General features: G+C 39.4%; 1 protein-coding gene across 6 annotated transcripts in view; it reads right to left on the bottom strand.

The window, feature by feature from the left end:
* The window catches only part of dapk1 (death-associated protein kinase 1), a 253,471-nt gene that overhangs the window by 35,924 nt on the left and 205,192 nt on the right, over window positions 1-12,355 (bottom strand). For all 6 annotated transcript variants that reach the window (XM_060838328.1, XM_060838343.1, XM_060838320.1 and 3 more), the window contains 3 exons: window positions 10,434-10,572; window positions 9,507-9,627; window positions 3,011-3,199 (listed from right to left, as the gene is read on the bottom strand). In XM_060838328.1, coding sequence (XP_060694311.1) covers window positions 3,011-3,199; window positions 9,507-9,627; window positions 10,434-10,572 — 449 coding nt within the window. The remainder of the gene's footprint in view (window positions 1-3,010; window positions 3,200-9,506; window positions 9,628-10,433; window positions 10,573-12,355) is intronic.

The following is a 12,355-nucleotide window of genomic DNA, read 5'->3' as shown; positions in this document are numbered from 1 at the left end:
TTGCCAGAGTTGGAGGATTTGAGCTACAGAGTGAGGTTGAATAGGCTGGGGCTGTTTTCCCTGAAGTGTCAGAGGCTGAGGGGTGACCTTATAGAGGTTTATAAAATCATGAGGGGCAAGGATTGGATAAATAGACAAAGTCTTTTCCCCAGGGTGGGAGTGTCCAGAACTAGAGGGCATAGGTTTAAGGTGAAAGGTGAAAGATATAAAAGAGACCTAAGGGGCAACGTTTTCACACAGAGGGTGGTACATGTATGGAATGAGCTGCCAGATGAAGTGGTGGAGACTTGTGCAATTGCAACATTTAAAAGGCATCTGGATGGGTATATGAATAGGAAGGATTTGGAGGGATATGGGGCGGGTGCTGGCAAGTGGGATTAGATTAGATGAGGATAACTGATTGGCATGAACGAGTTGGACCAAAGGGTCTGTTTCTGTGCTGTACATCTTTATGACAATTAATGAGCTGGCTGAAGGGATAGGGGGTGAAATTCACTGATGATACGAAGTTAGGCACGTAGTACTGAGGTGGTGGGGAGGCTGCAGAAAGATTTAGAAGCTTAGGACAGTGGTCCAGGAAATGGTTGATGAAATTCAACGTGAGCAAGTGCGAGGTCTTGCACTTTGGAAAAAAAACACAGGCATCGACTAATTTTCTAAACGGTGAGAAAATTCATAAAGCAGAAGTACTGGGATCTGGGAGTGCTAGTCCAGGATTCTCTAAAAGTTGACTAGCAGGTTGATTAAGAAAGCAAATGTAATGTTGTCATTTATCTCGAGAAGATTGGAATATAAAAGCAGCGACGTGCTTCTGAGACTTTATAAAACTCTAGTTAGGCTGCATTTAGAATACAGTGTCCAATTTTGGGTCTCACACCTCAGGAAGGATATACTGACACTGGAGCGTGTCCAGCAGAGATTCACAAGGATAATCCCTAGAATGGTAGGCCTAACATATGATGATTGGTTGAGGATCCTTGGATTGTATTCATTAGAGTTTAGAAGATTGAGGGAGATCTAATAGAAATTTACAAGATAATGCCTGGCTTAGAAAGGGTGGACACTGGGAGGTTATTTCTGTTAGGCGGGGAGACTACGACCGTGGGCACAGCCTTAAAATTAGAGGGTGTCAATTCAGAATGGAAATGAGGAGACATTTCTTCAGCCAGAGTGATGGGCCTGCTGAATTTATTGCCACGGAGCACAGTGGAGGTCGGGATGTTTGGTGTCTTCAAGGCAGAAACTGATAAATTCTTGACCTTGCAAGGAATTAAGGGCTATGGGGAGATTGTTGGTAAGTGGAATTGAAATGCCCATCAGCCATGATTAATTGGCAGAGTGGACGTGATGGAATGAATGGCCTTGCTTCCACTCCTATGTCTTATGGTCTAAATTGTAAGGACTACTTAGGCTGATGAAATTGGTGGATAAATGATAGGTGAGATTGTTGAGTGAGATGTTTGGAAGAATGGGGAGTGACAATTGAAATTAAACAGTACAATTTTAAAGAGGTTTCAGGAACAACAAAAGCAATGTTGTGCACGTTAAGTGGTTAGGAAGACTCCGCTAACTTCATGGCTTATCAGGCAGCAGTGACTCCTTGCTCCAAATGCTTTGAAGACTTGGACAACTAAACAAGTACCTCAAAGCACCGAAACAGCACGACTTTCACAGCACACATAAGATCATCCAGATTCAGTGCCAACAAGAGTGAACCAACACGAGTATCCTCTCCAAAACCAACATGCCCATTATTGAGATACTGAAAACTCAAAACTAGCTTCGCTGGATAGGACATCTCATTTGTATAAATGACACCAGACTTCTACGGTACTGAAGAATGGGTTCCAATCATGCTTAGCTACTGGATAAGGGCACAACATGTTTAAATCAGTCTTATGTGATCATGACAATTTTAGCTCAAAGCATTGACACACATTTCCTTGAGAAATTGTTTTCAAATGTAACAAGAAGAGAGAGAATAATGCAAAGTTTAAAAAAACTAACAATCCGCATACATGAACACCAACTAGCCACGAAACGACACGACCAGCTATCCCTAGTAGCCACACACTCAGACAACAAGCAACATGAATTCAACTGGGAAAACACTACTATCATAGGGCAAGCCAGACAGAGAACAGCCAGGGAATTCCTAGAGGCATGGCATTCATCCACAAACTCCATCAACAAACACATCGACCTGGACCCAATATACCAACCACTACAGCGGACAGCTGAAACTGACACCCGGAAGCGGCAAGGACAGACCATTATAAATGCCAGAAGAAACATCAAAGAAGCGCTTCGCAGGAGGCTCCAGAGCACTGATGATGTCTCCTAGCCAGGGGACGAAACGTTTGCAACAAAAACTTCCAGCTCAGCGAACAGAACCACTACAACAAGCACCCGAGCTACAAATCTTCGCACAAACTTTGAAGTGTAACTAAATCCAATAATGTTAGCACAATAAGACAAGAGCATCCTCAACGATGTCTGTGGAACCAGTCATAAAGAAAAAGAGAACACTTTGGTTAATAGAGTAGAAAGAGGTACAGCCAGTCAAATTGACCATTGAAAGCCTGTGCTCCATTAAGCACTGACTGAATCCACTGCCTTTATCAATCGTTTGTATTTACAATGATAACTTTAATAAGTTCTGTGAAAATAAACTTTTACCTGGAATGAGTCTTGCAACTAATCAAGATGAGTAAAGCTTTAAATTGACATTTTCAAACTGTTTCTACTGTAACTGACGAGGTGTTACAATTAAAGTGATTCCCAAAATCTTACAATCGTAAAACACAATTAAATTGGCAATTGAACCTATTTTGTTGACTGAACTTTATTGGTAGTTTACATATAATGAATAAAATACAGTAGATATAATTGAAAATCACAAATGTAGGGCAATAGCATCATGAAAAATAAACTGTCAATCATGATTAATTAATTGTAAAGGTAACAGAGGCTACATTTGACTCTGTATGAATGACTAAAACACACTTACTTCTCCCAAACTGTGGAGTTGTTGGGCCACTTCCCTCAGATCTTCTTCACTCACCAGGGGATTAATTTGGTTCTGAACATCATAAACAAATTGTTGCCATGACATAAACTGGTTGGGTCCATTTTGTTTTCTCCAAGAAGGCAGTATAGAGATGATTTTCTCACAGAGGAATGTCATGGGTAGACAAGTCTAAATGAATTCAGAATATTTACATTTCTTAGTCTTTACTTTATACAATAACGGAACATTGCAAGCAGGCTTTAAAAATTATATGTTGAAATAATTGCAGCCAATTAAAATAATGTTAATATACAAACTCTGTAAAATATATTTTCCTAATGCCCTCCTTGTTCTTACCATGGGACACTAATCTTTCACCAGCAGTAGCCTCTGAATTTCCTGAAGATACCATTTCTTTCACAAGCCAGTGAATTCCCCTGACTACTAATCAATGGGAGCATCACATTCTGCCTTCACATGATGTCTACTCAAGCTTTTTAACAAGAATTAATGAATAACATTCAAGAACTGAATGAACTGAACAGTCTCTCCCTAGCCTGGATCTTTCCTGGTTTCTATTGCTCAGGACTGTATGAAGTAGGGCATTCATACATCAAATTAAGTGGACAGCATATTGAGATACTTCATTAAAAATGAGTTTCCAAATGATAAAGGCCTCTTTTGCTCCCCTTGTTCTTTCATCAATAAGGTGCTGGTGCTTTTGCACTAGAAGCAATTTTAATTTTAAAATTAAAACTCTTAAAATATTATATGGACAAAATTCAAAAACTTTTCAAAGCATCCAAAGACATTAACAGTGTCTTCTGTAGGGAACGCGAGTTGTTGAATACACTACAAGCTTCAGTTACTAGTGGTGTGCCGCAAGGATCTGTTTTGGGTCTACTGCTGTTTGTCATTTTTACAAATGACACGGATGAGGGCGTAGAAGGATGGGTTAGTAAATTTGCAGACAACTCTAAGATTGGTACAGTTGTGCATAGTGCTGAAGGATGTTGTAGATTACAGAGGGACAAAGATAAGCTGCAGAGCTGGGCTGAAAGGTGGCAAATGGAGCTTAATGCAGAAAAGTCTGAGGTGATTCACTTTGGAAGGAGTAACAGGAATCTAGAGTACTGGGTGAATGGTAAGATTCTTGTTAGTGTAGATGAGCAGAGAGATCTCAGTGTCCATATACATAGATCTCTCAAAGTTGCCAGCCAGGTTGATAGTGCTGTTAAGAAGGCATACGGTGTGTTAGCTTTTATTATTAGAGGGACTGAGTTTTGGAACCATGAGGTCATGCTGCAGCTGTACAAAACTATGGTGCAGCCACACTTGGAGCATTGCATACAGTTCTGGTCATCGCATTATAGGAAGGATATGGAAGCTTTGGAAAGGGTGCAGAGGAGATTTAATAGGATGTTGCCTGGTATGGAGGGAAGATCTTACGAGGAAAGGTTGAAGGACTTGAGGCTATTTTTGTTGGAGAAGAAGATTGAGAGGTGACTTAAATGAGACATAAGATAATCAGAGGATTAGATTGGTCAACAGTGAGAGCCTTTTTCCTCAGGTGGTGATGGCTAGCACGAGGGGACACAGCTTTAAACTGAGGGGTGATAGATATAGGAAGATGTCAGAGGTAGTTTCTTTACTCAGAGATCAGTAGGGACGTGGAAATTGTGCCTGCAACAGTTGTAGACTCACCAACTTTACGGGCATTTAAATGGTCATTGGATTGGCATATGGACGAGAATGGAGTGTAGGTTATGTGGCTTCAGACTGGTTTCACGGGTCGGTGTAACATTGAGGGCCGAAGGGCCTGTACTGAGCTGTAATGTTCTATGTTCTATAAGCGATCAGCACACTTACACAGACGAGTAACACCCAGGGTGCGATGCTTATCTCAAAAACAGAAGATGCTGGAGAAGGGTCACTGGGAGTGAAACATAACTGTTGAGTTTCTCCAGACCTGCTGAGCTCCTCCAGTACTTTTTATTTTTGTTTCAGATGTCCAGCATCCATGGGGTTTTTTTTTGTTATATTATTGCGATGCCTGTCTGCATGAGAATCTGAGAAATGACAACTATCCTCCCTAGCTGAGGTAAGGAAATTCAAGGTGGGAAAAATTAAGCAGAGCTCAATTTACTACTACTACCTCATTATCCCTGCCGGAAAATTGACAGGCAGCAATCATGCCGGAATTTTTATAGAATTTAATAGAATCCCTACAATGTGGAAACAGGCCCTTCGGCCCAACAAGTCCACACCAACTCTCCGTGGAGTAACGGACCCAGACTTATTCCCCTATATTTACCCCTGACTAATGCACCTAACTTAGGCATCCCTGAACACTTTGGGCAATTTAGCATGGTCAACTCACCTGGCCCGCACATCTTTGGATTGTGGGATGAAACCGGAGCTCCCGGAGGAAATCCACGCAGACACGGAGAGAATGTGCAAACTCCACACGGACAGTTGCCCGAGGGTGGAATCAAACCCAGGTCCCTTGCACTGTGAGACAATAGTGCTACCACTAAGCACCGTGCTGCCCACCTTAGTTTTGGATTTGAAATCTCCACGGTCAAACAGCTTTTAAACACTCACTTAAAATATACTGCGTGACAGTGAAGCTAAATATTTGACCACTGAGTGCATCAATTTTGAACTCAACCATGACATGGGTAACTCCTAGAGTGTTTACAAATAGTGAGAAAGCACTTACTACCTTTCACTTGCTAAACCAGGGTACTGAGTCAAGTTGTGAAATCTTTTGACCACTGAGTAAGACCAACTCACTGCAGTTAGAAAAGGTCTCTGAGCGCAATAGATTATTCACGTGTTGCTGAAATGTGGCCTATTATATAAACAGGTGTGGCTCAAAGTTTGAAATTACTTCCACAGGAAACAGTTTAGTATTATAATTAAAGCACAGGCATTCATATCAGCTACTGAGGCAGCCAAAACAGAGGAGATAATGAAAATGACAAGGTAGATTAGAGTGAGAGGACTGCCAGAAAAGATGAAAACAAAGAGGAGGAGAAGACAACACAAGAGTAAATACCAAGTATCATAAAGTAAAATATCAAGTTTGAAAAAAGTTCTACTTGTAAGAAACAAAAACACAAAATCTTGCAAATAGTTTTATTGTGCCAATAACTACATGCCCAGATTAGTTTCTGCCCAGGACAAATAGAAAGGAATAGAGGAAAAGTGCTGGAAAGATTGGCGCACAGCGGTTAACCTTCTATAAGTACATCTCAATAAGGAGTAATAATAAAAGTTCAAAAATAAATTCTGTGAAGTTCACATGTCACTGTTGATTGTTTTTAACTCGAGTGCTGTAGAAAATACATTCATATGATAAACAATCTAAAATTGGAGGTTTTGTGGGATCAAATAAAACCATGTCAGCATTTGGATACAATCTTTGAAACCTGCTGTTGACATTGTACTTGATTTTTAGTGTTATATTCGCATTCCTCTAAATGCAAATGGGACACTACAAAAATGTGGGTAACAAAACCAATTGATCATTGTGACCTAGCACTCAATGTTTGTTGCAATGACACCAATCAAAAGCAGCTTTTAAATTGTTATCAGTAGAAAGTTTAAGCTGCTGATTCCTCAAACCTAGATCATAGATACTAACAAAAATTTCAGCATAAATTTGGCAGTTTCACGGATGTCAGTTTCTGGATGTCTTGCCTTTAATGCTGACAATGCACACAGCCCATTAAATGTCAAAACCTGTTACAATATTACTGTTTATGTTTACTTATCAAATGAGGAAGCTGTTTGGCCTCATGACAGAAAAAGAGCTTAGTCAGTGTATACAGTACAACCTGGCCAGTAATTAGATGATTTAAACAAAGTTTCCTTTCCTTCCATCAGCCCTATGTAGAGTTATGATTTGTAACAGTGCATATGAGCAAAGGTCAAAAATCGAACGACACCAGGTTGAAGTCCAACAGGTTTATTTGAAATTGCAAGCTTTCGGAGCTCAACTCCTTCCTCAGACATGGTAGGACAGAGGTATAAGACAGTATTTATAAACCAAAAGTTAACAACTTTAAAATTTGGATGACTCCAAATGCTAACTCTTTTCTCCTCATGGATGCTACCAGACCTGCTTAGCTTTTCCATAATTTCGGTTTTTGACTCTTTCCTTCCTGCCTGTCCTTTCAAAATGTCTTCCAGCTGAGCTGCACCATTCTACACTATCCCTGTATTCTAGATTCCCATAGTATCCAGTATCCTATTGAGTTCTGTCTTGAACATATTCGAAAAGTTAAACATTCACAACTGGGGTAGAGAATTCCAAAGATTCTTATAGGCCAGTCTGTTCGCATTCCTTTATGTTAAAAGCAAACACACCCTTTGCTTTTCTGATTGATTGTTGTAATTACGTTAACTTTGCCACCCAGGTCCCCTCTGATTACCAACATTTTTGTGGCCTGATATCATTTTAAAAATTCTGATATTCCAATTTTCCTATCAGAGTGGATTACTTCACAAACAAAAGCATAAATTGCTGGAAAAGCTCAACAGATCTGGCAGCATCCATACTGTGAAACCAGGGTTAACGTTTTGGATCCAGTGACCCTTCCTCAGAACAGACTGAAGGAGGGTCACTGGACCTGAAAGGTTCACTCTGATTTCTCTCCACAAATGCTACCAGACCTGCTGAGCTTTTCCAGCAATTTTTGCTTTTGTTTCTGATTTCCAGCGTCCACAGTTCTTTTGGTTTTTGGATTAATTCACAGTTGTCTACATTATAATTCATCCATTACATTCTTGTCCACTCAATCTACAGTATATTTTTGCAATTTCTGTGTATTCTCTTCATAACTCACTTTCTGACGTTTACTATATAATGTCCTCCATCCAATTTATTTCAATAAATTGAAAATAGTCGAGTTCCCCAAGTACTGACATTTGTGATACATTTCTAGTTACTGATTTATATGCTGCTTACAACAGTACTTCTGTTCATAAAACATGCACATTTGCACAGTATATGCTTTCTATATTACCCTCCCAGTTTTATTACTCACTAATACTCAAGATCTCAGTTCACCTACACTTGGTATTGTAGGTGGTGCAATGGAGAGGTCTTTAAACAAAGATCAGCAGCTTTGAGAAGGGAGAAGAAAGGCACATAAAAAACAGCACACAAGTTTACGAAAATATTCTCAATGATTTTTTGAGATCGAGAGCTGCCCAAAAATTCGGAAAACTTGTGAGAATGAGAAAACTGAAACATCCAGCACACATAGCAAAATTTACCCCAGTATTGTAACTTTTGACTTTAATCATACAATCATCATGACACAGGAGGTGGACACTTGGCTCAAGTCTAAGCAAGCTCATTGGAGCAATTCATAAAGTTCCATTCATCCACTCTGTCCCAACAACCCTGCAAGTTTAATTTCTTCAAGCTCTTATAATTTTATTTTGAAATCATTAACTTTCTCTGCATTCACCACCCTCATTGGCAACACATTCCAGGTCATTACAACTTACATTCTGCCTATTTGTCCTGTGCAACACCTTAAAAAATGAGGCCCTTGTCTTTCTAGCATCAGCTAAAGGGGAAATAACTTGCCACAATCATGTCCACCTTATTAAATTTTCCAACTATTTTTGACTCTAAGGAGAAAACCATAAGCTTCTCCAATCTAAACTTATCGCTAAAATCCCTCCTCTGTGGAATATTTCTGGTAAATCTTTTCTCACTCTCTCAAAGACCCTCAAGTCCAACCTAAAGGCAGGACATCTGTCTTAATCAGAGCTTTGTAAAGGTTCAACTGCCTTAGTTCTTTGAACCTGGATTCCAAGATGCTATTTAGTGTCAATATGTCCTTTCACTTTCAAAGATATGCATATGCATCGCTCCATTGTCCCCATACACTCATTAATGCTGTATTAATTCTTCACAGAAGCACAGAACTCATACAAGAATAGGATTCTCACTATTCCTTCTACCAAAACACACACCTCAGGTTTCTCTACTAAATTTCATCTGTCACTTGCCCACCAATTCTGCTCTGCAGTATTTTATTGTCATGCGAACATCGCTGACTACCATCCTTCAGTATGAAAAACCATCTAACAACATGACGCTGTTTTCTGTCCTTAATCCAATTTGTTTTTAATTATCCAAGCAGGAATTGATCCTTCATTCCAACATAGTCAACTTGCTAAGCAATATTTTGCGAGATACTTTATCAAATGTTTTCCAAAAATCCATTTGGATAATGTCTACTATGTTTCCTATCAACTTTATATTTTATTTCAAAACATTTGATTAAGGTTACTCAAAAAAAATCAGCATTGCCTCCCCTTAATTAACACAAATCACTCCAATGCATAACTCATTCCTTGATGTCTTCTCAAACCTTACCCACCACTGATGTTAAACTGGCTATCCTTACACTCATTCTGGAGCAAGTGTTCACATTTGCGATACATACAGAGTGTTGCACAGGATACTTACAGAAAGAATACTATTCCTTAATTCCAGCAGATGATTTCGTAGCAGCTTCATGTCCTTAGATCCAGAAGCACCAGTGTCCAGCACAAACAATTTATCAGATATGTGCATATCGTTTCCAAACCTAAGTATACAGAAGGGCATTATACAAATTGCAATACTGATAGAATGCAGTTTATCAGTAAAGTTTAGAAGGAGGTTAGTGCTACTGGAAGGAATACTGAAATCACAGGACACTGGTTCCCACCCAGGTATATCAGAAATAAATACACTTATCATAAAATTAAACCAAACTTCAATAACAGGATAAACATTAAAAAATACATTTAAAAACAACAAACTGGCTAATGGTGAGAAATTTTGGAAGGTTAGCCTGGATTCTGCAGTTATAATGTCACAAAAACTTTAGACTAAATAATGCCCACCAGTCACGGACATTATTTTGACGTTACTGCATACTCCAGATTGTTCCATCATTACAATATTCCTCAATATGTGAAAAAAGTCACCATTTTTAAAAATGAGTTGTGGCTCCAGTCACTATTTATGGAGTTACAAGTATAGCTGAATTCTTCATAGAAAAGGTGCTAACAAAAGAGAAATAATTCACACAATTCTTTTCTCTCAAGCTCTGGAAAATAATGAATGCATCACATTCTGTTACAGATCAGTATGAATCAACCTTGGTAGATTATGATAATGAATTACAATGATTATATTTCTTCTATCTTCCCCACTGAATGCCACTTTCGATAATTGATACTGCAGGAGTTCTGCATTAGAGTGCTACATGCTCAAGTCCTGGACTCGGGCTCAAATGCACAAGTTTGCACCTGTAAATACTCCCAACTGAATTGAACTGGGAATGGATAGGGCACTCAAGGAAAATGAAACCTTTGAAAGGCAATTCAGATGAATTTGGCTACTTACCTACTTTTTATTTCTTTGAGAAGTGACAGATCTTTGTCATAACCAAACTCCCCTCCAAATGAACGGGGACAGTTTACAATATCTGCATGTGTGGCAACAAGGACAACCTGCAAAGGACTTTTCAGCTTTCCACCAAATGCTATCAAGAGAAGAAATCATTTATGAGTATAAACATAAAAAACAGTCTGATCATTAGTTTTGTGTTCATTGTGACTCCAGTCTCATGGTATTTAATGTGTCAGGTATACTGTTAATCCCTTGCAGATGAAATATCTACTATTGTAACTGAAAAAAGGTTTAAATCCTAGTTAATTCCAAGCTTAGGCGACATGTTCAAGTTTCTCACAAATTTAACAACCACCAACAAAATGACATGTGACTGTTTGGTTATTAGAATAGATTACTTACAGTGTGGAAACAGGCCCTTCAGCCTGTCGCCTTTAGAAATGCTCAAAGGCCTTTAGACTGACGGTAAACATAAGTTTGCATTCAATTACCTTTAGTCCTTTATTTTTCACGGCTGGGAAATCAAAGAATTCGCTTTTGAGGAATACTCACATTTAATCAATGAAATCTAAAGGTTATTTATTTCATTTTATTGAGCATGCAATGTGTGGGGACTTGCTTTACAGCTGCATACATTTTACAATGGTAAAGTCACCATAACCTTCCCAGGCCACAAGGCTCCTCTTTCATTAGAGGGATACACCTGGTGGGAGATGGCTTAACCTGGTGTCAGGTGAAGGGTGAGGTTGAGAACATAGAACATTACGGCGCAGTACAGGCCCTTCAGCCCTCTATGTTGCACCGAGCTGTGGAACCAATCTGAAGCCCATCTGTCCTAAGGAAGGGAAGATCCATCAGGGAGTCAAATAACACAGTTGGCTGGACAGCTGGTTTGTGATGCAGACCAATACAAGTGTGGGGTCAAGTCCCCCACTGATTGATGTTACAATGAAGGACTCTCTTTCTTAATCTCTTCCCTCACCTGAGGTATGTGACCCCAAGTTGAGCTACCACACAGTTATCCCTCTGTATGGTCCTTTGAGTCTATGTTGACTTTGAAGGGCTTATGCTCGAAACGTCGAATTCTCTATTCCTGAGATGCTGCCTAACCTGCTGTGCTTTGACCAGCAACACATTTGCAGCTGTGATCTCCAGCATCTGCAGACCTCATTTTTTACTTTACCTTTACTTGTTTTGTTGACGGTTTAAAAAAAAGCACATATCACAAAAATGCACAAAGTGCTCCCAAAATTTTTTACTAACTAACTTATTCTATTACTAGTTTGAGCACTGACACATTTGTTTCATTACTGAGTAAACTTTAAAACAGAGGCTCTTATAAAATGATAATGACAAATTTTATTATGCCCACACAGGCAGTTTGCCACATAGATTAATTTATTTTAATGGCTCTTTAGTGCCATCTGCTGGGAAGATAGTATTATGTAAAGTTGCTTATCAGAACGCAGGCATAAATTATGTAAATACGTTTTATAGCTTGGCCTGGCTGCATTATTAGGTAGTCAGACTTTTGACTGGAAGACAATGAAGGACTGGTGAAAAATTTGCAAATGTCGACTGGATGCAGCTTTAGTGGGGAAATCAGAAATGTTGGTGTGCCTATGCACTAGCTGTTCTTGTTCTTTCTAGGTGGTAGAATTTACAGCTTTGCAAAGTGTTATCGCAGGAACTTTGGCAAGTAGACATAGTTCACTATGGAGATGGTACACACAATGCCTCCAGCTTGAAGTGTCTGTGGACAAACTGACAATGTAGGGTGGTGGCTCAGCCTATCAAGTTGGCTGCTTTGCCCCGGTTGATGTTGAGCCTTTTGAGTGATGTTGAAGCTGCACCCATCCAGGCAAGAGGAGAGTATTTTATTACAATCCTGACTTGTACCTTGACAGGAGTAAGTG

The sequence above is a fragment of the Hemiscyllium ocellatum genome, chromosome 2, assembly GCF_020745735.1.
Source record: "Hemiscyllium ocellatum isolate sHemOce1 chromosome 2, sHemOce1.pat.X.cur, whole genome shotgun sequence".
Classification (NCBI taxonomy): domain Eukaryota; kingdom Metazoa; phylum Chordata; class Chondrichthyes; order Orectolobiformes; family Hemiscylliidae; genus Hemiscyllium; species Hemiscyllium ocellatum.
This window is presented reverse-complemented; position numbering and strand designations above follow the sequence as displayed.